The sequence below is a fragment of the Yamadazyma tenuis genome, chromosome 1 (genome assembly GCF_029203305.1).
Source record: "Yamadazyma tenuis chromosome 1, complete sequence".
Taxonomy (NCBI): Eukaryota; Fungi; Ascomycota; class Pichiomycetes; order Serinales; family Debaryomycetaceae; genus Yamadazyma; species Yamadazyma tenuis.
This window is the reverse complement of record NC_089461.1, coordinates 1,168,524-1,194,263: the sequence shown is the minus strand read 5'-3', so window position 1 is coordinate 1,194,263 and position 25,740 is coordinate 1,168,524. Positions and strand designations below refer to the sequence as shown.

At 43.1% G+C, this 25,740-nt stretch overlaps 12 protein-coding genes across 12 annotated transcripts; 5 read left to right on the top strand and 7 right to left on the bottom strand. All coding sequences in view use genetic code 12, as the record gives it.

Annotated features, from left to right (window-relative positions):
• Positions 1 to 605: 605 nt before the first annotated feature.
• PSN45_000593 (uncharacterized protein) lies at positions 606 to 2,285 on the bottom strand (the record flags this gene model as incomplete). The annotated part of the gene is made up of 1 exon (XM_006688804.1): positions 606 to 2,285. The coding sequence occupies one exon, from the start codon at positions 2,283 to 2,285 to the stop codon at positions 606 to 608; it is 1,680 nt and encodes a 559-aa protein (XP_006688867.1).
• A 1,048-nt stretch (positions 2,286 to 3,333) lies between these two features.
• PSN45_000592 (uncharacterized protein) lies at positions 3,334 to 4,965 on the bottom strand (the record flags this gene model as incomplete). The annotated part of the gene is made up of 1 exon (XM_066157484.1): positions 3,334 to 4,965. One exon carries the CDS (start codon positions 4,963 to 4,965, stop codon positions 3,334 to 3,336), a length of 1,632 nt encoding a protein of 543 aa, XP_066013581.1.
• Positions 4,966 to 5,590: 625 nt separating this feature from the next.
• On the bottom strand, positions 5,591 to 6,847 carry PSN45_000591 (uncharacterized protein; the record flags this gene model as incomplete). The annotated part of the gene is made up of 1 exon (XM_006688004.2): positions 5,591 to 6,847. The coding sequence occupies one exon, from the start codon at positions 6,845 to 6,847 to the stop codon at positions 5,591 to 5,593; it is 1,257 nt and encodes a 418-aa protein (XP_006688067.1).
• Positions 6,848 to 7,365: 518 nt separating this feature from the next.
• On the bottom strand, positions 7,366 to 8,112 carry DCN1 (Scaffold-type E3 ligase; the record flags this gene model as incomplete). The annotated part of the gene is made up of 1 exon (XM_006688003.2): positions 7,366 to 8,112. One exon carries the CDS (start codon positions 8,110 to 8,112, stop codon positions 7,366 to 7,368), a length of 747 nt encoding a protein of 248 aa, XP_006688066.1.
• A 331-nt stretch (positions 8,113 to 8,443) lies between these two features.
• PSN45_000589 (uncharacterized protein) lies at positions 8,444 to 10,333 on the top strand (the record flags this gene model as incomplete). The annotated part of the gene is made up of 1 exon (XM_006688002.1): positions 8,444 to 10,333. The coding sequence occupies one exon, from the start codon at positions 8,444 to 8,446 to the stop codon at positions 10,331 to 10,333; it is 1,890 nt and encodes a 629-aa protein (XP_006688065.1).
• A 20-nt stretch (positions 10,334 to 10,353) lies between these two features.
• On the bottom strand, positions 10,354 to 13,223 carry PSN45_000588 (uncharacterized protein; the record flags this gene model as incomplete). The annotated part of the gene is made up of 2 exons (XM_006688001.2): positions 10,354 to 10,846; positions 11,056 to 13,223. The coding sequence occupies 2 exons, from the start codon at positions 13,221 to 13,223 to the stop codon at positions 10,354 to 10,356; spliced, it is 2,661 nt and encodes an 886-aa protein (XP_006688064.2).
• Positions 13,224 to 13,272: 49 nt separating this feature from the next.
• On the bottom strand, positions 13,273 to 17,421 carry ucp12 (Putative ATP-dependent RNA helicase ucp12; the record flags this gene model as incomplete). Its single annotated transcript, XM_066157483.1, has 1 exon — positions 13,273 to 17,421. The coding sequence occupies one exon, from the start codon at positions 17,419 to 17,421 to the stop codon at positions 13,273 to 13,275; it is 4,149 nt and encodes a 1,382-aa protein (XP_066013580.1).
• A 916-nt stretch (positions 17,422 to 18,337) lies between these two features.
• STP3 (Zinc finger protein) lies at positions 18,338 to 19,612 on the top strand (the record flags this gene model as incomplete). The annotated part of the gene is made up of 2 exons (XM_066157482.1): positions 18,338 to 19,388; positions 19,551 to 19,612. The coding sequence occupies 2 exons, from the start codon at positions 18,338 to 18,340 to the stop codon at positions 19,610 to 19,612; spliced, it is 1,113 nt and encodes a 370-aa protein (XP_066013579.1).
• Positions 19,613 to 20,235: 623 nt separating this feature from the next.
• Positions 20,236 to 21,921, top strand: YRA1 (RNA-binding RNA annealing protein; the record flags this gene model as incomplete). Its single annotated transcript, XM_006687999.2, has 2 exons — positions 20,236 to 20,475; positions 21,481 to 21,921. 2 exons carry the CDS (start codon positions 20,236 to 20,238, stop codon positions 21,919 to 21,921), a joined length of 681 nt encoding a protein of 226 aa, XP_006688062.1.
• Positions 21,922 to 22,070: 149 nt separating this feature from the next.
• PSN45_000584 (uncharacterized protein) lies at positions 22,071 to 23,966 on the top strand (the record flags this gene model as incomplete). Its single annotated transcript, XM_006687998.1, has 1 exon — positions 22,071 to 23,966. The coding sequence occupies one exon, from the start codon at positions 22,071 to 22,073 to the stop codon at positions 23,964 to 23,966; it is 1,896 nt and encodes a 631-aa protein (XP_006688061.1).
• A 156-nt stretch (positions 23,967 to 24,122) lies between these two features.
• On the bottom strand, positions 24,123 to 24,431 carry PSN45_000583 (uncharacterized protein; the record flags this gene model as incomplete). The annotated part of the gene is made up of 1 exon (XM_006687997.1): positions 24,123 to 24,431. One exon carries the CDS (start codon positions 24,429 to 24,431, stop codon positions 24,123 to 24,125), a length of 309 nt encoding a protein of 102 aa, XP_006688060.1.
• A 226-nt stretch (positions 24,432 to 24,657) lies between these two features.
• Positions 24,658 to 25,656, top strand: PSN45_000582 (uncharacterized protein; the record flags this gene model as incomplete). The annotated part of the gene is made up of 1 exon (XM_006687996.2): positions 24,658 to 25,656. The coding sequence occupies one exon, from the start codon at positions 24,658 to 24,660 to the stop codon at positions 25,654 to 25,656; it is 999 nt and encodes a 332-aa protein (XP_006688059.1).
• Between the last annotated feature and the right edge of the window lie 84 nt (positions 25,657 to 25,740).

Below are 25,740 nucleotides of genomic sequence, written 5' to 3'. Positions count from 1 at the left end.
CGCCCTACTGACATCCCAGCGGCTTACTGCTTTGGCAATTTTTTACTCCCAAGCCACGGGCTCCGAGCCTTCCTGTTGGCTTTAGCGAGGGTACAATTATTCCGGAACACAATGTTATGGCAGGAGATGCAGTGAGACGCAATTGTGGTGCGCGAACCCCGAGATAGCAGAAAACGCCGAATTAATCGTAGAAACCGCCAAGAGATGGAAGGGGCATGGACCGGGGTTCTAGAATGACAGTGGCTCTATGTGTGAGTACTAGCCGGGTTGGAGGAAAACGTTAGCTAAGTTTGTGGTCTGCAAAGGTTTTAAACTTGTCGGCTGTACAGCGAGCGGCATCGCCAGAAACGGAAAAGTTTTGCAACACTAAAATTTAGGTGCGAGCTAACTTAATTGATAGCGCAGATAGAGATGGTGCGAGAGCGGTGTTTTGTGTGAATGGTAGAGATCAACAAAGGGTGTTTGACGAAGCAACGGGTAACCTGGGCTCTACATCGCCATGTGTATTAAATATCACAAAGTACTAGCTGATAACCCTGGGGGTTTTCAAATATACAAAAGTATTCACTGCATATATAACCTACTGCTGATGTTTCTCTATAAATTTAAGCTTTCTCTCCTATCATTTCATCAATATTTTGTACATCAGTATCAGACCCTGAAGCAGCATCTACCACCTCCAAGTTAGACTTGGGTCCCGTGTAGTATTTGTACCCATAAACAAAATAGTACACGGTGGTAAGCGACCATACTCCACCATTGATGGCAATAGTGTAGTTCATGGTTTCTTTATCCACCTCCTTATTGTCTGGGAACATACTCAAAACAATGATAAATGCAATCCATACAACAGTAATAACGTGGATCAGAGTGGTGATAACCTTACCAAAATAAAATGGACCGGGTTCAAACTTAGCGGCTCCAAATGGCAATAACACCAAGAGGATTGGAGTTCCCCAAGCCAAATAGTTACCTGCAATGTATAAGGAGAACAACGCGTTTGCGGCAGTCGAGTTGATTAAAATTAGCAAGCCCAAAATCAACGATAAACATCCTCCAAATATAGTGGCATTCACAGGAACCTTGATCTTAGGGTCAACTTTCTTGACAAGCTTGTGTACAAATGGTAAACCATCGTCCCTAGCAAAAGCCCAAATCTGTCTTGAGGCTGCAATTAACGTAGAAGCTCCCATAAGATACTGAGCAAACGCTATCAAGGACATGAACGCAACCGCCCATTCCTTTCCCAATGCATCGAGGATGATCTGAGCACCAACAGAGCCGGTTGGAGTACTTAAGACTCTGGCAGTATCACCATCTTTAATACAGGCTGCAAAAACACAACAGATGCAAAAGCCAACCAACCAGCACACCGTGATCGAACCGTTGATTCCAACAGGGATGGATCTAGTGGCATTAGAAGCTTCTTCACTCATGTGCAAACACGAGTCAAAAGCTCCAATTGTCCACACTGCCGGCATCCAACTCAACATAAACGACCAACCAGTATTCCAAGTTCTGTGATTTTCGATTTTGCCAAAGATGAAGCCAGCGTCATTGAATCCAATATTTTTGGAAGCACCAATGGGCACGGCGATGAAGAACAAAACAATAAGAAAACAGTTGGTGTAGATGGAAAAAGACTGTAATTTGGCGGTATGGGTGGTGGTCAAGCAACATAAAATAACGTGGGAAATCACACACCCGGCAAAAACTCCGTACAACTTTCCGTTCGTTATGGTGAAGTCCCCGTCCTTGTTGATGTAAACAGCGGCCAACACCTCAAAAGCAAACCCGTAGTTAATTGAGCAGAACCCAGCACACAAAGCCAACGAATTGGAACATCCAATTACAAAACTCAATGGCACTCGAAATGAATCCGGACAGTAGTAGTTGGTCCAGTAGAACAATCCTCCCGATGTGGGAATCGCCAGCGACATTACCGACATCGACAACCCTATGCAAAGAATAAGGAATCCGGATACAAGCCAGCCCCAAACTAATGATGCTGGGCCACCTTCAAGTCCCGAGGTCAAGATGGACACGATCGAGGGAAGTAATCCCATAATGGAAAAGGCAATTCCAAACACCTGAAAGGTACTAAACCGTCTGCTTAATTCTTGTCTGTATCCAATCTGTGCCAAAAGATCTTCATCGTCAGCCGCTTCTTTCGCATCCACATGCCTGACTTCCGAGCGGTTTGAAAGAACCTGATTTATATGATTTTCAGTCCGAGACCTGAGAGATGTCAATCCATGACTTGTAACAGTGGCTAAATGACTCATGGTAGATGTAAATTAAACTGAAAAAGATTCTGCATTATGGAAATTAATGGTGAATATAACCATACCGAAATCTGATCAGTTACTTGAAACTACTAAAACAAGCGAGATAACAAAAATGCGCCTTGATAGGCTTTTCTTGCCATTCGCAGGAAATGCCCGCAGGGGTAACTGCAAGCATCTTATGACGCACACGCTCCTGTTAAATACTTTGCTGAGCCTCATCAATGTTCTAAGGTTCATCACTTCAGCTTTGGAATACAAACGGCTTAGGCACATAGATAATAGGTTCTTCATGCCCAGCTTCTAGCAGGTGGATTTTTGACAGGAGCGGGGCCCTAGATAACGAGAGCCTGCATACAATCACTCTTATCAGCAACCCTCTTCAAGCGGATTGGCGCTTTGGCTATTGATGTCGCACTGCGTGGCCCGTTTCGTGGAAACTCAGGTAATGTTGGCCGGTGGTGGTTACTGCAAGCCAAGAGTGCATTTCCACTTGCAAGGGCACAAAAGGCTCTGACATGTTATGTTTTGTGCACCATAGCGCATGATTGGACAAAAGCAAACACTAGTAATAAATTCGTAGATAAGTATAGACTCTTCTTCACCAGCAATTGGAAACTAGTTGTACCCCTTGGAACCCCTCCCAGAAGTCGATCAAAATATTTCTTTTGAAGCAAAATACGTGTTATGGGGGACATAAAAATAGCGATGATAGATAGGATTTAGTAAGGAATTGAGCTGTGTAAAATTAAGGTTCTACAACTATCAAAAAATGCGACACCCGGCAAAGGGAAGCAAATGAATGCCGTTACACCTTAGTCGGCAACGTTACATTTGAAAATCTTAGGCACATGCTTATCTCAGGCATATTTTTATCTCAGGCATAGGCTTATCTGTGCAACAAAAACACCTCTAGACCTACGTAGATAAGCAATTAGACGGTCACGAAAATTAGATAGCTCGCTCGCGTTTAGTCCATCACTAACCCTTTTTAATACTCACATATATCGATATTACTCTATAATTTCAATATTTTAAAAAATCTACACTAAGCGGTCGAAACCTGTTCAATGTCACTGGATTCATCCAGTCTCCTTTCCTCACGTCTCTTTTCATCTCGGGAACTCAAGTACCACGCGACTACAGTGAGAATCAACCCTAAAGCCGATAAGCACGAGGTGTAAGTAAATCCAATATGGTAAATAGGTTGGTCATTGGTATTCCAGACGAAAATAGGAACCCACGCTCCCGTCACGTAGGCCAAGACATTGGTGGTCACCACCAAGAAGTTTCTCTTCATATCGTCTTCAACCAACAACCTGTTAACCCAAGTGAAAATGAAAGGCTGACCCCAAGAAGTAGGCACTCCTATCAAATAGTAACAGGCGTGCCGTAAACCGTTCGGTACGTACCAAATACTCAACACAATACAACCAAACATCACAAACACAAAGAAAGCCCCCACAAAGAGATGGTTCTTTTTTCCACCAATATAATTGTGTACTAGAGCGAAGAATACAGTGACCACAATCCCAGCAGCAGAACGGTACGAAGGATAGGTGTTATACTCTTCTGGTCCCAATTTTAACCATTTCTTCAAGTACGTTTGGTACGTTGGTTGCGATGTCGAATCACAAGAATTGTTGTAGCACAAGAACAAGAGAGGAAACACATAGATGTGCCAGGAATTAAAAAAACCCTTGATTTTGGCCCAAGAGTATCTTTCTCTTGTGTTCAACTGAGCACCAATCCGTCTCCTTCTTTCCAAACCAACCAACTTGTCTTGGTCTGTAAAGTACCACACATCGGTTGTAGAAGGTGTATTTGGGTCTGCGAACATAGTGTAAAATCCAATTGGAAAAGAAATAATAGCATCGATCACAAAAACCCATTGAAATGCAGGGAGACTAGTGTTCTTGAAGTGCTTAAGAACTCCCAATTGAATTGGTCCCGAAACCAAACTTGCAATACCACTGGAGATTGCAAAAAGCGCTGCGCGCGAGGACATTTCGCTAGCAGAGTAATTGGAACCCAAAAGATATTCTAAACCAGGAAAGTAACCAGACTCAAGGAACCCTAAAAAGAACCGAACAGCGTACAACGAATTCAAGCTCTTACACGTAATCATCAATAACGTCAAAACGGCCCACATTATTTCCAACATTCCCAAATAGTATCTGGCTGAAATCCTATGAAGAATCAAGTTGGAAGGAATCTGTCCGATAATGTATCCAACTGTCCACAAAGTCACCATATAATTGTACTGGTTATTATCCATCTTATAATATTCACTCATTCCATTAACATAAGCAGTAGTCACATTGTTTTGATTTAAATTCTTGATGAAGTATCCCAACATAGATGAACTGACCAAAAAGAAATCAAGTTTTGCAAGGTACTTTCTCTCCTTAGGATGTTTGTCAGTTCCATCCCAAACAAACTTCAAGATCTTGTACCCAATGGTCTTCTTGCGCCTGATACTTTCTTCAGTTTCTTCTATGGTCAAGTCAATATACGGACGATTAACCTCTTGCACAGTTACCGTATGGTTACCTTTTGTTAAAGAGTTGGCCTCATCTGAACTGTTATCTTTACTTTGACTATGAGTCAGAGAAAAGTCCCGTGGATCAACGTGTTCGGGTCCCAGTAAGGTCTTTTTAAAACTTTCCCAGAATGTCATTTTTCACTTGATCTACATTGAAAAAGATTATCGTCTTATATATATTAGATCTTTTTCAAACCTTCAAGTGTGGTGAAGAAAATGTGGCTGCGAAATTTAGGGAAGATATTGAGAATTTCTTATGTGGATCACAAAGCAACCCTGTTGTTGAGACAATTTGCACAAGAGCCCATAACCCACCTATAGCCACTAAATGCGAGGTGATTGTAAGCGTTGACAAAACGCTTAATTGCAAATCATTGGCAGGAGTTATAGATATTTTTTACCGGTTCTATCTGTGGCTGTCGAATCAGGTACAACGAACTTTGCCCACAATAAGCCCCGCCGGCCTTGCAAAGGGTTTACCGAAATTGTTACTAATCATTAACACAGTGAACAGCCAACGCTCTTGGTACAACCACAGTTATAGCTACGGTATTCTCCGTTCTTCATATTCAACCGTAATACCAGCAAAGGAGGGGTCCAGTTGATCAGATAGCAGGAGGCATATAGATCAATCAAATGATAGTTTTAAAGGACGACTCTACACCACGCATTCAATCTTAAGGAAAGATACTTTATCATCTTAACTTGTATGCTACTTATCCAATCCTCTGAAGTACTAATTTATTGTCCTAAATTCTACTTAGTTCAAAGGAAGGCCCAAGGCTTCTCTTTGAGACTTTGAATTCTCATCAAAGAAAGGTTTTTCAGCCAAAGAGGTGACCCGAGTACCGTGTCTAGCTTCTTCACCTTCATGGTCCCAAACAGCATTGTGTTGACTAATTCTGTTGTCCCATAAGGCAGAAGTTCCCAACCCAGAGTCAGATTTCCAGTTGAATCTCACCTGGATATCGTGGTTCTTTTCATACACTCCGTAGAGGTACTCCAAGATAAGTTTGGACTCTTCTGGTTCCAAGTCCACAATTCTAACAGTTAATCCTCTGTTGACATACAAGGATTTCCAACCGGTGGCAGGATGAGTTCTCACGAGTAAATGTTCTCTTTCAACAAACTGAGGACCTGCCAATGGGTTTTCTCTGTCTAAGTACTTGTGGGCAGAACGGAAAATAGCCTTCTTTCCATCCAAAAACTTTTGGAACGCTGGTGACAATTTATCGTATGCAGCATAACCAGAAGCCCATAAGGTATCACCTCCGACATCAGGAATCGAGTCAAGATGCAAGTGGGTTATACCAGCCGGTTGATATTCATGGACCAAATCGGTGTGCCAGACACTGTTTCCATTGAACGCAGCCTTCTTGAACGTCAAAGGTAATCCAAAGTTAGCAATCAAGTAGTCCTGCCAAATGGTACTAATTCCATTCAAATCGTCTCCATTTTTATCGTTTGGAACACGAGGAACCTGAGGATGGATTTCAACTTGACCATAGTATTTACCCAATTCCAATTGCTTCTGGGGGGATAAATCCTGGTTTCTGAAAAATACAACAACTCTTTCACCAATCAAGAGAGCCAATTCATCTCTTTGCTGGTCGGTCAAGTCGCTCAATTGCAACCCGACGATTTCAGTTCCAATGTGCTTGGTTAAATGTCTGACTTCCTTAGCTGCTCCAAATAAGGCCTTCTTTTCTGGGTCTGCATTCTTACCTCTTTCAACATAAGGATAGTCTTGTCCTCTAAGAGCAAACACCTCATCAACAAATCTGGGGATGATTTCCTTTTTGGGGGTAACTGGATAACCTCCGGACAAATCGATATTGTACTTTTCAAATCTCTTGCGAGCACCTTCTGGAAGCTTATGGGACCAGTCGATAGACTTACCGGCATTGGTACCGGGTTTACGACCACCATGACCAAAAATTTGGGTTTCGAGGAGTTGGTTGATGGTTTTGTCTAAGTCACTAGTAATATCTTCTTGTTTGATCTGAACGGGTGCCATTGTTGGTAAATTGATTTGATCTGAGATGCATGAGATAACAACACTATATATATATTAAATGTCTGTGGCTGGCGATCTGGCAATTGCGAGGTCCGATTAGCAATAGTTTGGAATTAGTAATCCATCTCAAAAGGTTGTTTTGTATAGAAGTATCAACCACAGAATCCACAGTTTGCAACAATTCGCGCAATCGGGGAATGCGCTACTTTGCAGTAATATGCACACAGGCGATAGTTTTTAAATCCGTGTAGGAATCTTTTGCCGGTACCGGGGCTGGTAGTTCGGACAAAACAGTATGAATTGAACCGGTCTTAATGTCTTATTGGACCCCGTCTTTTTGTGATTTTCAGGGCCTTTTGTGAAATTCCCTACAACCTCAAACTGATCCCAGTACACACTTTTGTTAGTTTAGCTTTTTAATATCGTACAAGCTTGTTCAAGGTTTAACTTCTCAAACCAGTAATTCACACTACTGTGTACCATTTTTTATATTTCTAGATATTCATGCAGATGGGTGCTTAACTCTCAGTGGACTCAAGCAAGTTGTTTTCTTGTAGGTACTCTATGAACTCATCAATTACCACTGGCCAGGATGCCATCTCATCGTAACCACTCAAAGAGCCAGGATCCGGTTTCACAACTTCTTTCACAAACTCCCAGAACATTAAGTATGCGTCTTTGTTGGAAGGTTTTTCCTGCTTCAAAATAAAGTCATACCACTGGTCAATTCTGTGCAAAACGTCTTCATCTAAAGGAACCAAGTCGAACAACAACTTCCAATAGTCGATGAGAAGGTCTGGACTCAAAGATCTTTGCGTTGGAGTCTCGAGTAGAAAATTGAAGGTGAATCCATATAGCTCATCAAATTCTGAAGGTGTAGCCATATTTTTGGTTAACTCATTTAAATATGTCTTCATTTGCAGTATAGTTGAAATATTCTTTTCAGTCCACTTTTGAAGAAAGTTCTCTTTGGAAAAGGCTCCCATGCTTTCGCTTTCTAGAAAGTGACTCAATACCAATGATCTAACATCCTCTGGCTCGATGCCCAAGTCCTCGAGGTAACACAAAGTACCATCGATACCAATCTTGTCCGGAGTTTCTTGATACTTTTCAAACAACTTGTACAAGTTTGTGTTATACTGCTTGCCAAGATACTCTTCCACAGCAAAATTGAGGTTGTAGGCATGCTTTTTCAAGTATTTATTTGCTGTAGTCCTTGATGTTCCTGTCACCTCCATAAAGTCGTTCACCGCTTTGGCGCTCATGGTGCAATCCGTTGTTGTAAGGTTATCAATTCAAACTACTAAAATGCTATGTTCTTATGGAAATTGAGTCAAGTGGATATGATTCCTCTAATTGTAGTGTTGTTCGCTCTCTGGGACTGATCAGTACTAACCAAATTTTGATCTGCGCGAATTTGAAAGTTGATATAGGTTGACACTTACAACTGGTGAGTGACTAGCAAGAACCCTTTCGAAGCTGTGGCCCATTCTTGATACACAAAACATAATTACGAGTAGTAAAAAAAACTTATTGTACAATTTTGTGGCTCTCAGTTGATTACAAGTTCACCTACACCCATATTGTAAACAAACAATGCTATCGTCAGAGCTTATATCGTCAATAATTCCGACTCCCAACCTTTCAGACATCAACGCCGGGGAGTTGGAGAACGACATCTCCATTATTATCAACTGGATCAAGCTTTTTCCACAGCCAATAGCAGAACCTACGTTAAGAGTCAAATCAGCGGTAAAATCAGTTTTGAAGGATGAATCGAGCCAGTTTCAATTTACAAAGCTTTTGAACAACTCGATCAACGAGAATTTCCAGTTGGAAGGGTTTCATATGGATGGCATGAATATTTGCCCTGATGAACTTCAAGGAGCTGATCTTGCCACTGTGATCCTGAGAGTGATAAACACAAAGCGGTTCTACGATAACTTGTTGATAAGTTTGAACTTAAACTTGAGTACATCATGTTTGAATTTATACAAGAAGAACATCAACAAGAACTTCAAATTGTTGATTGGGGAAGAGGTTTTTCTTGCTAAGATATACACCTACTTTGACGAGAATTTCCTTAGGTTGAATAGCTTTCACGATTTCAACATCATCTTGATGCTTCAATTTTTTGAAGCAATTGAAATGAAGAATGAGTTGAACCAGATTCTCATCAACATTTTGATTAAGAAGATAAAGTTCTACATCAATGAAAACTTCAAGTTGGCATGGAGTGTTCCCATACTTCACACCTTGAACAACTTCATTGAGCATCAGATTTATTCAAACATTGATTTTGTGTTGAAAAGCCTACATTTGAGCATCGACATGAACGACTTGATTAAAATTGGCTACAATGAGCTTATAAGTCTTCGAATCAATGAAATATACTCCATCATTATCGATTATCCGAAAAGTGAAATATCATTGGTAGAGCTTAACAGGTGTTTGAACTTTCAAAACTCAGACAACTTCGACCCTAATATTGAGTTCTACCAACGTAATAAGTTAGTGGAGAACTTCTCTGACAATGTCAACAAGAATCTTTTGAATGCTGGTATAAATACAATTAATTTGATCAAAACTTACATCAAGATCATCAAATCCTTTTTAATACTTGACCCTAAAGGAGTGTTACTTGATAAGGTCATTAGACCGGTGAGAAAGTACTTGAAGACAAGAGATGATATAATCAACAAGTTGGTGTTGGGATTATTAAATAAAGAGCCTGAATTGGTAGAGCTTTCAAGAGAATTGCAAAATACCGAGAAAAGCTTCAAACTTTTCAAGAATTTTGACGAGCTAAATGACTTAAACTGGGTACCCGATCCAATTGATGCTTTGCCTGATTTCAAGAAATTCAAAATCAACGATATAATCCAATCTTTGATTTCTATATTCGACTCAAAGGAAATCTTCATCGTCGAATTCACCAAGTTATTCGGAAACAAAATGATCAACAGCGAAGAGGACTTGTCAGTGATCTTGAAAATGATCAACTTATTGAAGTTGAGATTTGGTAAAAACGAGTTCTTCAACTTGGACATCATGGTGAAGGATTTCATTAATTCCAGATCAAATAGAGGTATGGTCGATTCGACAAATCTAAACTGCTTGATATTGTCGCATCTCTACTGGAGTGATATTATAGAGACTCCAAGCTTCACACTTCATCCGAGTCTATTGTTGACGTTTCAAGCCTATAATGAAATGTATAAGCGAGAGAATTTCAACCGGTTTTTGAAGATTATTCCCAATTTTGGAACCGTGAAGTTGAGCTTGGAAGGTAAGAGCTATAACGTTCCCCTTGACAAGGCTTCTGTCATACTTATGTTCCATGATAACAACGAACCCGTTTCGGTTGCAAGTATATCTGAAACCCTCAACATGTCAGAGTACTTTACCAACAAGATATTAGAGTTCTGGGTTCTGGAGGGCATTCTCTTGAAGATAACCCCCCAATTGTACGCAAGTAACGAATAATGCCATTAATATAACATATCTTATTTAGTATTTCTGGTTCTTTTTCTCTTTTTGTGAACCGTAGTATGGCCAATATCAACAGGAAGCACAATCCCCAAATCTTCCTTCAAGTGCAACCGGATATCTCTCTCTTCGATTTTGTCACTATTCCTATGTTTGGCCAACCTACACCCAAACTGGGTGACCGACAGCACAAAGTTGTCGACCAAGTCCAAAATCAGATTTTTCACGTCCATATCAAGTGTGACAGAACAACCTTGTAGCTGGGGACCAGCAATACACCGAACTAACTGGTCCAAATTTTCCTCCAGGAGCAGGCTTTCAGGTCTCAAGGGCTCTGGATATGGATGCCGTTTTCTTGAAACTGAGTTTCTTTGTTTATTTGTAATCCGAGACCTATTATTGGTGTTGTTGAAGTCATTGATGGGTCCAATTATCAGTTGAACGGTATTATGGCTCAAATCTGATCCTTCAGACAAAGGGACAGAATTGGTACCCCCTACTGGCACGCGACTTCTACACTGAATGGTAACAAGTTTAGAGCCTTTTTCTAGACCTGTAATGTCAGAAGTCACTTGACGAAGAGGCCCACTTAAATCCAAAGTGCCGTTTTCCATGAGAAGTGATGTATAATATGTGTTTGTGGATTTAGGTTTTCGCAGCCGCGAACCCCACAAAAATATGAACATTATATAGTAGCTCACTTTTCTAAAGCAAAACACCTCTCAACACTGTCCTCATTATTACCAAACCAGTGGGGCATCCTGATCACTGTGAACGAAGTAATCACGAAAATTATCAATACTGAAAGGTTATACCCGGTATCAAGTCCTGCAGCCATCACGTAGTTGAAATTTTTCCAGACTTTATGATGATACCTGAAAACATAGAACATGGTAACCGTACCACCTATCATTTTCGAGAGTCCTCCAGTGGAAATGTTCCCATAAAACTTGCTCATACTGGAGAAGAACACGGTAGTGTTCCAGAAGTTAAAGCCAAATCGGGGATACTTCCTATGCAACTTGAACAATACGTACGGGGCCACAGCACCAAGGACGAACCCCAAGGGTAAATAGTGGTAGTTCTCGAAAAGCCGAGAAGGTCCCAAAACAACGTACTGGATAGCATTTGTGTGAGTGGATTCGATGTCTTGTCCAGTCCATTGGTGGAGTGGATCAATAAGGTTTCCCAACAAATAGTCTCTTTTGGAACTCAAGACCCATCTCAAAGCAAGGTAATTGACAGGAATGCCCACCAACTCGCCATAGATTTGGGCTAGAAAAACCAGTCTGGGTGGTAAATGAATATAGAAGCCGAGTTTCAAACACTCTAGGTGATACTGGGCCCGGTACCAAGCATCCCCAGCTATGGATCCAAATACAGACCCACTGGCCGGGTGCACTTCCCGGGACTGTACCAAGTATCCATAGAATAACTCGTTAAAAGTTCCGATCGGAAGCTGGAAATTCGACAATGCGTACAACCAGGCTAGAGGTGTTACGATGATTGAACCAAGTCCTAACCCAATTATACAACACCACCAAGGCATAAACATTTGGCCGAAACCAAAGATTATCATAAGGGTCCCGAAGGAAATAAAGAACATGATCACGTACCAAGAACGAGGAATTGTATCATAGTTTCTTGCAAGCTCGTTCAATCTGTCCTTATATGTGACTTTAAACTTGAGTTTCTTGAAGGAAGAACTAAGGTTTTCATAGCCGAATAGGACCACCCACGTGATTCCACTGATGTAAGCAGCATAGTCAAAGAAAATATTCCAAACTCTTTGTGGACCTAGTCTGGCAGGACCCAATGTTTCGTAAGCAGTGGAATTGAACTTCAACTCGGGTGTGAGTAATTGGGACGTGGGATACTTTTCTCCGTTTTCAGTGAACACAGAGTTGGACATTAGGCCAAAACTGGGGACTGCTTCGGTAAACTGAACGATAGGGATCAAGATCCAACAACATATCACAAAAGCCACAAACTGAATCACCTGAATCCAGTACGGGTACAACATGATTGTGGAGGTTATGTTGGACCAGTCGAAAGTAAAATTGAGAAATCCTATACCACCAAGGCCACTACCAACAAAATTGAGCGTCTTACTTTTAGGGGCCATGTAGCATATAACTGCTACCGAAGAAACCATAGGAAAGGCAAACTCGGGGAGAAGTTGCCAGACAGTCATGAAAAGAAGTGCAGCTCCAAGTAGTTTTACCTGCTTCTGACCCAAACTCGTATGGGTATTATTCTGGGTCTGGAGTACTGTGGATTGCATCAATGCTTGTGGCCAGATGTATTCTGGGTCGTATAAGAGCAAATCCTTACAGATGGCAGCGTAAGCGTATCCAATAAATACTATAGCGAACATAAAAGGGATTGCCACAGCAGCAGAAACTGTGTCTTTGAAGTGTAATTCTGCCAATGCCAACGCATTGGTGGCCAAATTTCCCGTGGCTCCACTATTGGCAGTCACAGTTATCAAAGCTGTTTCCTTAATGGACCAAGGTCCAGGGTTGGTGTTGAATTTGAAAAGTCCAACGTCTATGGTTTTGGAGGGAAGACTAGCTGCAAGTTGTTTTCCCAAATAATGTGATGCAAACTGTACGAAAAATATGGAATAAGCAGCTGATGTGGTTCTAAAGGAGTTCAATGTACCAACAAATGCCCCAGGAACCACCAAAATGGTGGCCAAAAGGAAGTATCTGAAAGTAAACACTGGAATGCTTGGATCGTCGTTAAGAGGAACTGATTCTCTAACTATTTGCGGAAGCTGAAGAGCTGATGGGTCAGACTCAATATCCTTAATTGTCGGTTCAAAGACACCTGGGCCTTCGGGTTCTTGTCCAAGGAGAGGCTCTCGTTCATGGGGTTTAGGCATGGTTGTCTATCATCTATCAATTACTAATGCTATGAAATTTTTGCGCGGCCTATTGCTGCGAAATCATCATTTCGATCACTGATAAGATCTGGGCATAATCCGCGTTATCTTCGTCTTGAGACAGTCTGGCAAGTTTGAAGTCAATAATGTTGTCTAAAAGTTCACGTAGGTTCTTCACTAAGACGGCGTTTTTGCACCAGGTCCGAATAGTTATCCAGTTGTCTATAATGATCCCTGGAGACATGGCTCCGTTGGAAAGGTTCAAGTTGTAGTTAATATCACCTCCAAAAAGAAGCACTGAAATGACGTTTGTGGGAGTGATTTCATTGATGAAATGCTTTGAAGTCTCGTAGGAGCTTCCATAAACAACGAAAGGCGGTTTTTGAAGAAGTTGGGTCACTTGTGGAGTGTTAATATCGACTTCACCAGGCTCTTCTTGAGGTACCTGAGACTTTTTGTCGAAAAAGGTCGAAGACGGATGAATGAACACTCTCTTAGGAGCGTGATCTTCGTTATAACTCAGAAGGTTGTCATTGCTATCACTAGAGTCAGTTTCACCTTTGTCCCGCTTGTCCCACCTTTCTTGGCGCTCTTTTTGTTTCATTTTTGTAGCACGTTGCTTTTCTCTTATTGCAAGTAATTGATGGTCTTTGTGCTCAACAAAGTAACGTATCAACTTCTCGTCGGGATTGACTTCAATGGCCCCGGCAGAACTAGCAAAATACTTTGTGTCTGGGTAGAATATTTTTGAGATGTTGGGATAGTAGGCAGCAGTGATCAATGCCTTTAGTATCTTTACGTTGGAATCGTTTCTGTTGATATCTTTCCCCTTAGAATCCTTGTAAAAGTTCAAGTCCTTCAAAATATTCTCGTACTGGTTCGTAGTAACCATGATATCTTTTACAGCCAAGTAACTTAAACAGTGCTCGTTGATAAACTTGGTTTTGGAAGTCAGGCTAGTGTATGCTTTCATGATATTCAAGTAGCCAATGAAGTCACCATTTCCTTGGGAATACTTCGCCAAAATGATCTTCACCTTGTCTCGGAAGTCGTAACTTTTTTGGAAAGGTGAACCAATTGTCTTAATAGCTGCCAAAATCAATGTGCTATTGAGACATCCAAAAATACAACCAAATATTATCAACTTGGCGTTCGACAAGTCCGTTGGAATGAGTGAAAGATACTTACCCAAATTAGTCAATTCAGACAGTTCATTCAATGCTCCGATTCTTTTCAAGGTGATTTCAGAGTTGTCGATGGTGAGTTCACTTGGGGCATCGATTCCTCTGGTTAAGAAGTTCTTCACATCGTCTATACCCATCGACTTGATGATCAAGAACAAGTTGTCCAAATTCGTTCTTTTTATTTCCGGAATAGGCTGCTTAATCATCAAATCATATGTTTCTTGTGTGTAAAGATGGTAGCAATTACCCTTTTGGATTCTTCCACTTCTACCACGTCTCTGCATAGATTCGGCCTGAGAACACCAGTTTTCTACCAACTTGGTAGTTTTTGTGGTTGAGTCGTACTGAATGGTTTTGACTCTTCCTGTATCAATAACCACCGTACAGTCTGGAATAGTGATAGAAGTTTCGGCAATATTGGTGGCAATAATCACCTTCAATTCCCTGAAAGTGTTGAACACCTTAGTCTGGTCCTTGGAGCTCAAAGCAGAGTGTAATGGAAGTACAACCACCTTTTCACCTCGTTCGTCAAAATAGGAAAGAACCTTGGACCTCAATTGGTTGATCTCGTAGATTCCCAGCATGAAAATCAAGATGGAGCCGTTGGTGTTTCTGAGATGATGTACCAACTTCACAATCAAGTCATAGTTTAAGTTCCCAGATTTAAAGAAATGGGCATCTGCTTGAGGGCGGATGAGCTGGTCGTTGACTTCCATCTCATAGTCGATTTCGTCAAGCACATACTCCAAGTAATAATCTTTAATAGGGAAAGTTCTTCCTTCGATGTGCAAGTGTGGTAGTTCAATGTTGAAAAACCTGCTGAACACTTGCTTATCTATAGTTGCAGACATGAGGATGATCTTCAAGTTTGGAAACTTTTTCAAGCTATTTTTGAGCAAAATCAACAAGAAGTCTGAATCCACCGACCTTTCATGAACTTCGTCAATGACGATATACTGCAAAGAGTTCAAGAACTTAGATGATGTTTGCATCAACCGAAGCAACACTCCGGTAGTCACAAACGTGATTCTGGTGGCATCGCATACCTTCAGCTCACCTCTGATGATGTACCCAATTTCATGTCCTACGGTGTCCATTCTTTCAGCACTGATTCTATCGGCCAATCCCAAAGTTGATATTCTTCTGGGTTGAGTCACCATGATCTTAGCGGAATAGTCATGCTTGCTATTGAGTTTATCCAATATGAATTGCACGATCTGGGTAGATTTTCCCGACCCAGTCTCTCCTGTGATCAACACAATCTGGTTAGCATCCACCAAACTCAAGATATCTGCTTGTTTGGCCCAGGCAGGGAGTTTAGATCGATCTTTGATCAAATCTTTGAACTTGGGGTTGGTTGTACGCGATTGGTAGCTACTTTTGACTTTTTCTTGATTGACTTTGAAGTTCTTGAAATACTTGGACACAGAAACATTCGACAGTGACACAAGCTGCCTGGGCTTGAAGTCTCCGGCTATCAAAGGGCCAGGGTCATTGATAATGTTGTCATAGTTCTCGGATACAAAGTCAACTAATGTAAAGACATACTCACTCCCCACGTACTTGTTTTCATACAAGAAATGAATGATCTTTCTTAAGGCAGACATCTTGACGTAGTTAGGGAGCTCATTTGTGATCCGAATTCCAATGAGGTCGTTGGGATAGTTATGAGAACGGCACAATTTCAACGTCAATTTGGAGTGGATGGTGGCTTCGTGGGAAGTGTAGTCAAGTTTCAAGTCCATCAGCTTCAACGATGCCATTTCATTTTCCCACACCTCTACCGGAGTCATACCCAAGTCCACAGCGTCGTCGTAGTAGAGCTCCAGTGGGATCAATGACTGGCATAAACTAATAAGAGTGTTTTGCTCGTGGTTCTTACTGAGCTTTAAGTGCAACTTGATATCATCGATGTTGAACCCAGAGCTGCGCAACGAGGCCACCGAGTTTTCATACTTCAAGTCCTTGGATATCTTCACCTGGTTGGTGGAATGGTAGTTCAGTTTGTTGAAGAATCCAGGTAGGTCGTCTTCTGGTAAGTAGAAAAGAAGCCACTCCAATGTGGAGTTAAAAGTGTTTGTGTACGACAAAGCTTCACGGATATGCGGTTCTCGAAACCCCAACTTGACGAGGAACTTGGTCAACTTGTCATCATGGGAGTCTGAGTTCTTGCGAGTATTCCAGTGGATGAAGTACTTGATCAAGTTCTCGATCTTGACTCGCAAGTCTGAGTCCAAATCAAAAATCGCCGAGTTATCCCAGATCTTGCGGGAGAAATGGGGGTGCTTAACGTCGGAGATATCACGCGAGAGTCGAGATAACTCCTGGAGGTCGTTTTTGTTAAGAGCTATTGAATCTTTTTTTGTGTTCTGGTTGAGCTGCTTCAACTTCTCATTCTTCTGTCTTTGTTTTTCCCGACGTTCTTGCTCTACCAAGTAAGCCTGGAATGGTTGGTCACCATACAAAAGCTCGTGTTTGTTCTTATCGGCTTCCAATATCTCCAACCGGTCTTTGGCCAATTGGTCCCAATAGTCTCGAAACACTACTGGCAACATGATTTTCAAGTTTTTGAGGTAGTTCAAGCGGTAAAGAACATAAGTTGCCGTCAAGTGCTTGGATTCGTTAGCAGTGGCCTTTGTGAGTTTGGGGTTGTAGTTCAAACGGATCATTTCTTTGGTTTTGGGGTTTTCCCACAAAAGGGTTATATGCGTGGAATAGCCATACGATGACAGGGAACAGTTGATGATGGGCTTGGGCCACTTCTGCCGTTGACAGTGCTCGTAGAGAAGCGTTAAAGGAAGCTTTCCGGTCCAGCCAAAGTTGTCACCAACAACAATGCCTCTTGTAGGCTTGTTTTCAGGTTCTGATGTAGGTTTTTGATCTGGTTTTTTTGCTCCCTTTTTGGCCTTAGCGAGCCTTGCCTCCTCCGCTTCTTCTTCTTCGGACGTCTTGGCTTTGCCCTTCTTAGCCGGTTCTTTGTCTTCTTTTTCCGGTTTCTTCTTCTTTGCAGCCATTGATGTTTGTGTGTTGAGTGAGAGAGATGAGTTGTAAGTGAGGGTATGTCGTGCACACACCGCGCGACGCCAGCAAAACCATCGAGGACTTCGAGACGTGCACTGGGCATATATTGGCGCAATAAACCGTAAAAGGGAGGCGTGCGCGGCCAGGGCTGATGTAATCATAAACCCGGGAGAAATGTCGCACCGCCCCGTAAATACTCCGTTTCAGGAACTACAGCGACGAACTCAAAATAGCCCGTTGAGTTTTCCACGATCATATAGCGATGAATGTCTCACCTACCCAACCCTATCAACTTTTTCCTTCCCCATAGACAGACATGCAACCAGGCATACATACAGTCACCCAGCCCTCTCATCCCCCCTCTATTAGCCTCTCGCGACATGGGCCGCCACCCCATTCCTCTCCCGTCCTGCCCGCAGTCCCCCAAGCGAGGAAATCACGCGAAGATCCTTGTTCTCCCACTGACTGTGGATCCATTAAGCTAAAGCGGGCCACTGACACTACATGCAGTGCACGCTCCGATCGCCCTGTCATCCTATTTTTGGTACCTCATCACACCCAGAAACCATACCCCCCATTAAGACCCTATCACCTCCAGGTCCAACCCTCCAAAAAGTCCGGTGACATTGTCTTATCTCTTATCAATCCCGTAGCCAATCTAAAACTCCAAATAAGATTTTGAGGGCTTAGTTCTCCTTCACAGTACAAAAAACAAACCTGGGATTTTTGGTGCCGTATGACATTTTTTCCCACTATAGCGCATTTTGGTTTGATAAAAAAGTTTCTTTTGCCAATGCTCATATATATCCTGCCCACCCGCACTAAGTTTTTCGACCATTTTCAAAACACCCGAAAGTTGCTCACAACTTAATCTACTGCCTAAGGCTTAAAATGTTAGGACTTTTGAACATGCCTTTCCCCCTGGCTGCCTCCAGGATGCCCTCACCGGTTGTTGGAGGCTTCATCCAAAAAAATCTCTTGAAATTGCGCCTCTCGGTGTTCCAGTATGTGTTTAAACTCGACCTGTTGTTTCCTCCCATCGCCAGAAAGAATATTCAAGACCTCAGCAACAAGACCCGCCAGGCACTTGTGTCACTCCCGGTGGCGTGCGCCGTTGACGACTTGGAAATATACCAGAATGACAAGGACCAAATCTACGATCTCTTGGAGAACCCGACCTTTTATTCCGGTGAATACCGAGTATACGAGACTTCCAACCCTCAGCCTCTGGCACTGTCGGCCCAGCCCTCCCACTACCATACCTCTCACATCAAGAAGGAGGAGCTCGAGTTGCGGTACGGCCTGTGCCTCCCAGAACAGCCTCAGCAGGCGTATGGCACCCAACCGGTTTATATCAGTCAGCAATCTGCCAATGAGCTTAGTGACAGCCACTTCCACCTCAACATGGTAGGAGGTAGTGATGGTTACTACTTCAACGACTTCAAGCCCCACTCGGCAAACTTGGATTACTACTCTAGTTCCACTGAAAGTTATATCAGTCCTTTGGATGACGAGCTTTTTAAAAAGAAAGACTTCTCGGTAGTGAGCTACCACAACCCTTCGATCGCGTCGGTGGACTTTGATCTCCACAGCGAGATCACCGATGCCAGTGACAGGTTGGATTTTATGGCTCTGATTTCTACTCCTGCTACTTCTGGTGTATCGACCACCATGGCCGCACCCGACCAAAAAAAGAGAAAGAACATACCTGCCAAAAGTGCCACCCTCAAAAAACCCAAAATTAAGGTAGAGGAGGATGAGCTCATATTGGCCGACGAGGCTCCAGGGGCAGCCGAGGACTCGGAGGAAGAAGTGTATAAATTCGAATGCAGTTTCTGCGACGCCCGGTTTAAGGTAAAAGGTTACTTGACGCGACACTTGAAAAAGCACCAGTCTTTGAAGGCCTTCCGGTGCCCCTTCTACAACGAGGATCACCAGGCCACCGATGGCTCTGGCAAAGGTACAAAATGTCATCCCACAGGTGGGTTTTCCCGAAGAGATACGTTCAAAACCCACTTGAAGGCATTGCATTTCATCTATCCCCCGGGCACCAAGAGCTGTGAGCGGAGCTTGGTGGGGGGTCGTTGTGCCGGGTGCTTCTCCTATTTTTCCAATAATATAGAGTGGTTGGAGAACCATATAGTCAAGCAACAATGCAGTGGAACTGTGTTGGGATCGGACTAAGAAGATTGGATGTTCATTTCTTTGTGTATGTATTATTAGCTAGAGTATAATTACCAGTATGGGTGTAGAATAAACGAAAATTAATTGTGCTAGTGTCCTATGGTGACGAATGTCTTATCTGTTCTCGCTTATGGTTGCAATTTTCACACGAAAAAGCGGGACAGATATGAGGCTTGCAACATTGAATTTTTATCTGTGAGGTGCTTATCACGATGTAACACAGAAACAAATGGAATGCGTTTATGCGCTTTCAACTCCGGGATCTATGTACTGGGGGTCATAAAGTCGCCGGGAAACTAAGAGTTTATACCGTTTAAGCTTTTTGCGTTTCATAATATTTGAAGGGGCCGATCTGTCAATAATTTCCAAATAGGGGAGCAGATGTCCGGGATCTTCGCAGGTAAGTGAACTAAATTGCCAGGTATTGGAATTGTTGCCGGTGTTAACTGTGGCCCCAGCCAGCTCCCCTCCACAGGTGTCTTTGTGGCCCCTCAGGGAGTACCGCGAAATGCACGACATTTATGTGCGGTGCCCCAGGACCGTCGTGTCCCGCTCCCCAACCCTCCTCGCACGCCTTGAAAACTGGACGAGTTTTTCCTGTTCCTCATCACACTAATCTCATTATGGCTTCTTTAGATAAATCGTTAGACGATATCATCTCCTCCAAACCAAAGAAGTTCGCTTCCAAAACCAAAACGGCTCCCAAGTCCAAAAACTTGGTGTCCAAAAAGCCTGTCAAGCCTGCTGCTAAGGTTTTGGCCAAGGCAGTGCAGTTGAAAAAACAGAAGATCTTGGATACCACGTACGCCACCAAGGTGGTTGTGCACGGCTTACCAAGAGATCTTCCTATCAATGCTATCAAAGTATGTATTTAACACTACGAGTGTTTCCCGCCAGTGCTGGCACTGGTGTGAAGAGTAATGGTCTGGCAAGACGTGTTTGTGTATCCAGCTTAGTGATTTATCACTAAGAAGTGGTGATGTATCACCGGCTGGTTCAAGTGGCGTCTGCGCTGGGGTCATGGCTAATGGCTATTCATGTGTTATGTGTTATGCTGTCGCTGTCTTAATGCATGGCTATTCATGGCTACGTATGGCTTATGACATGTGTCATGTTTATGGCATCGTTCCGTCACTGCACACACGTGCTCATCCAAAGCTTGAAAGCTTGAATAATGGATTATGCTGAGATATCGGCTCAAAGTGTGGCTCCAGGCCCCTGGTATAACGGAATGAACAAGTCTCGTCTTGGTTTTTCCACTACACTCACCCTGGGATTGAGTAAGGGCAGACCAAGTGACCTGGTCATGTGCACCTCGACTCATATCCAGCTTCTGGAGTGAGAATGGCGAGTTTGAAAAATCTTCATTCATACCAACTCGCGCTCACGCTGTTAAGGAGTAAAAAAGCTGACAACGTACGATACGTATGGCCATTGCCACGGCTTGCTCCCAGACTGTTTAGCAAGGACGAGATTCGGGAGAAACGTGTAACTTTTTAGGGTGCCTTCTCCTGATTCACATCCGTAAACGAAAAGACCCAAGTCCCAAACATCAGAGACAAATAGACACTCCCATTAAAGCCATAATGAGGTTCCGTGTTCTCACCGCAGGTATTCGGTTACACTGTGGTGGATGTCTAATGAGGTTGTTCACCACCGCAGGTATTCAGTTACTCTGTGGGGAGTTCATTACCGATGTTTGGTGTCTGAACAGCTGAGTTTCTTCTCCCTCTACGGTTGCAAGTTATATTCCATCGTATTAATCCCTTTCAACTTTCCATGAGCTTCCTTGTTCCCTTTTCCCATGATCCCAGCTCTTCCCTACTCACCAATTTTTTTCCGTTCCCAAACTAACCAACCTCTTTTAGGATTTCTTTCAAGCTCAAGTCGGTGGTGTGCAAAACATTGCGTTGTCCTACAATGAAAGGGGCCAATTCAAGGGTATTGCAACCATTATCTTCAAGAGTAGCACCTCAGCTGCCAAGGCGGTTGAAAAATATAATGGCGCTCCCATCGATGGAGGCTCTTCCAAGTTGAAGTTGGAGTTGATTATCGACCCCTCCAAGAGACCATTGGCCCTGAGAATCGGTGAAAGGCCTGCCAACTTGGCCTCCAGAATCAAGCCAGTGGGTAGTGCCAAGGTGCAAGCTGCTAAGGCCAAACTCCAAGCTGCTAAGGCCAAAAAGAACCAACCCGCTCAACCTGCTCCCAAGAAAAAGGCCGCCCCCAAGAAAAAGGCACCCAAGAAGGAAAAGAAGACTCTTGAACAATTGGACCAAGAAATGGAGGATTACTTTGAAAAAAACTAAGCTGTTTGTAAGTTTGTAGTATTAATGTCAATATTGTATCAGTTTAGCGGAAGCCGCGACATTTGCCTGGCCTCGGTACAATGTCGTGTCCCTCGACGAGCGCGCTCGACTAACCTAAAACCGCTATTTGTACCTTTCCAAGACCCAAGATGAAAAACATCGAATTCATAGTCACGGCCGAGTTTCACGTCGACAAAGGCCCGTCACTACTTCATCAGATCCCCGTGTCACTCCCGGGGCTCGCCAATTTGGTGTTTCTTCCCGAATTGATGATTCCTGACCAAATCCACAAACGCTCAGAAGACTACACGTTGTTTCTTCTTTATCGCAATTCATCCACAGGAGAGTTCCAATACTTGTCCGACGCCAAATGTGAACCCGACCCATACTTCCTCTACACCCTCGTGATGAATGTCAAGGACGAGCTGGTGAAAAGAGGGTCTGTGATCAAAGCTCTTGCCATCATCACCAAGTTGCGATACTTCAAGAACTTCAAACCGTTATTGATGATTGCGTTGGACAGCTACTTTGGAAGCAGCGACATGGGGGTGCTTCAGAACCTCTACAACGCCATAAACGCCAAAAGCTTCCAGGTGCATGAGGACGACAAGGATATTTCCATCATCAAGAAGTTGCTAATAACTTCTATTTTGGACTTGCCTATCAACGACAAAATATACTACGACGAGTCTTTCCGCCGCAAGTTGTTCGACACTGAGGACTTTACCAACCCGGACCTTTTCATCCGCAAAGACCTTAGTTATAATTCCGTGGTGACTTTTAATAATATGAATATCCCCATCAAGATCCCCATGATAGACTTACCAGATAACTTGGATGACTACCTCAACCCCACCGACATAAACTTCAAGGCCAACTTGATCCAGCTATTGGGGTCCAAATTATCTACCGAATACTTGAATTATGAGCTTACCATCTATGGGCTTCTGACCCCATCTATAATATTAATGATTAATGCCATCTTGACCGGGAAAAAGGTCATCTTGTTGAGCTACGACAAGTCCTCGGGTTACATTATCGACTTTATGTTGACTATTCTAAAAATCGTCACCGGTGGAGGGATCTTGACAGGTCTTTTGAGTAATTATAACATTTTCCCCATTGTGGACGTGTCGAAAATTGATATAATGGAGCAGTGTGACTCGTTTTTGGCCGGAACCATCAACCCGTTCTTCAAGAATAACGAATCGTTGTGGGATGTGTTGTATGACTTGGACTCTAACGAGATCTTGCTCTCCAAAAACTTGGATGAAGGACTAAACCGCCAACATTTCCAAAACTCGATTATTGGCGAAGACGCTAAGTTCTTGTCCAACTTGCAGTTGAGCTTGTTCAACTACAATGATGACTTGACCACTATCCAACTCATATTCAGAAGACATATCAACGAGATTATCCGAATTCTCATAAGCTCCAAGAACTTCCATGACACGGACATAGGTCTTCTGGTTGCCAAAAAGGACCAGAAGATATTACTTCTTCAGGGAATTGGGTACTATTGGAACAATGATACTTCTAAGCTTATTGAAGTGAGCTGTTACCAGTCGATTGTGCGGAGGTTTAACTCACTTTTATATTCAAATAGGTTTTCTTATAACCTCGGACTACAAAACCTCCTGAACGAGTTAAATCTCATGATAGACCTTCAGTATCACCTTCAAAAACTAAGCGGGTTGTCCAATGTACAAGAAGAGCGGACAATCTGGTTCAATATGTTGAAGTATTTGATTTCTGGCAAATCACTCGAGATATTTCTTTTGGTGACGTTCTTGGTGCCTCCCAGCAGCTCTTCCTCGCTACAAAAAAGCAGTCTTCACGGAGGGAATATAACCATCTTCGACAAGAACAAGGGTATCGAGTTTCTTCTCCTAAACTTGTTCAATGGGGACAACCAAGTCAAAGGTAATATAGTGATGATTCTCCAGGAGCTCAGCGAAAACTTCTTGTGTGGGTGGTGTTTAGACAACTATCTCCGTAGCAACATGGTGTATGAAATGGCATATGCCGAGCTTCTGGGGCAGTAATTCCGTTGGGAACATGAACACTCAATCACCCAGTACACCTACTTGAAACCCCGAACGCCCACTCAGAAACATCGGCTACGTAAAGAAAGCTCAAGGACCCGCGTCCAATCAGACATCTCATTCATCATGTGTATTACTATTTACATTCAACAAATCTCAATCTCTGTCAAAAATCTTAAACATCGTCAACCGATCGCCCGGCCTCCGCGAGTTGTAACTGCTTCCAGCCCCCACATACTCGCTACGACGCTTATACTCGCCATTCTCTTCATTCTTGCCTGGATAGTAGTAGTCAGTGGAAAACTCTTTAGTCTGACTGTCCACCAACGCATCACTCTGGTTGGTGTGCCGACCCTGTTTGTAACTGCTAGCACGCGCCTTTCCAAAGTAAGCTAAGCAGATAGCCCCGACCGAAACTATTCCGAACTTCTTGGCCAATCCGTTTCTAGTTTCGTTAAATATCATTAGTAGAACCAAGCAGCCAAACAGGTGAGAAACAATTAAAATATGGCGCGATGAACCGACTGCCGCATTAGGCAGGCAATTCCCAAGCCCGTCCGCAAGGGCTTCCGCGTGTCGCTCAGGTCGTCGTCTTCCCACCTCCACAAAACATGTGAAAGTGCGATCCGTGGTTTAATCTTCACTATTTATATATTCAATTTGTCCCCACAAAACTCACACATCACCAAACATGTCGGACGTAGAAGAATTGGCCCACGCCATTGCAGGAGCCGGTGGGGGTGCGTTGTCCATGGTTGTCACCTACCCCCTCGTTACCCTTTCCACTCTCGCCCAAACCAGCAAGAAATCAAAGCAAAAACATGAAGAAAATGACCCACATACCATCACCGTCAAGCCTTCAGCTATTGAAGCCGGCCGTCAGATTATCGCCGAAAAGGGTGTGCTTGGGTTGTATGCGGGTTTGGAATCGGCGCTTTATGGAATCACATTGACCAACTTCATCTACTACTATTTCTATGAGTTAACAAGTAATGTGTTTTTAAGAGCCAATGCGTTGACCACGCGGAAAGGCAAAGGGTTATCGACGTTGCAGTCAATTGTGACGGGGGCAATTGCAGGAGCCATCACCTGTGTGGCCTCCAACCCGTTTTGGGTGGCTAACACCAGAACTATGACTGCTAAAAAGGAAACTGACAAAGATGGCAAGAACCGGTCCACGTCCACGTTCGGGACTTTGTTGAGCATCATAGAGACTGATGGGGTTGGGACATTGTTTGCCGGCGTTTTCCCGGCGTTGGTGTTGGTGGTGAACCCAATTATTCAGTATACTATATTTGAGCAGGTCAAGAACTTGGTTGTTTCGAGGAATGGTAAGAACTCATTCACGTCTGGTAAGGCCTTCTTTATTGGGGCATTCGGGAAGTTGATTGCTACGTCTTTGACGTATCCGTACATCACGTTGAAAGCTAGGATGCACATAAAGAAGAAGCAGGTGGGCGGAGAACAGGCCAAGCCGGTGGAAGATGTCAAGTTGTCGATGGTGCAAGAAATTAAGAAGATTTTGCGCGAAGAAGGAGTTGAAGGTTTGTACGGAGGTTTGAGTGTGAAGTTACTCCAGTCGATTTCGACGGCTGCATTCTTGTTTTACTTCAAGGAAGAGTTGTTGACGGGCTCCATCAAGTTGGTGGAGATCTTGCGGTTGTTACGTATGAAAAAGACCAAGAATTGACCGGGAAGAGGTGTAGATTCTGGTATTTAGACATGTAAGTAGAGTAAAAGATATCTTGATGTACTTTTGCAATCGCTTTAGCGA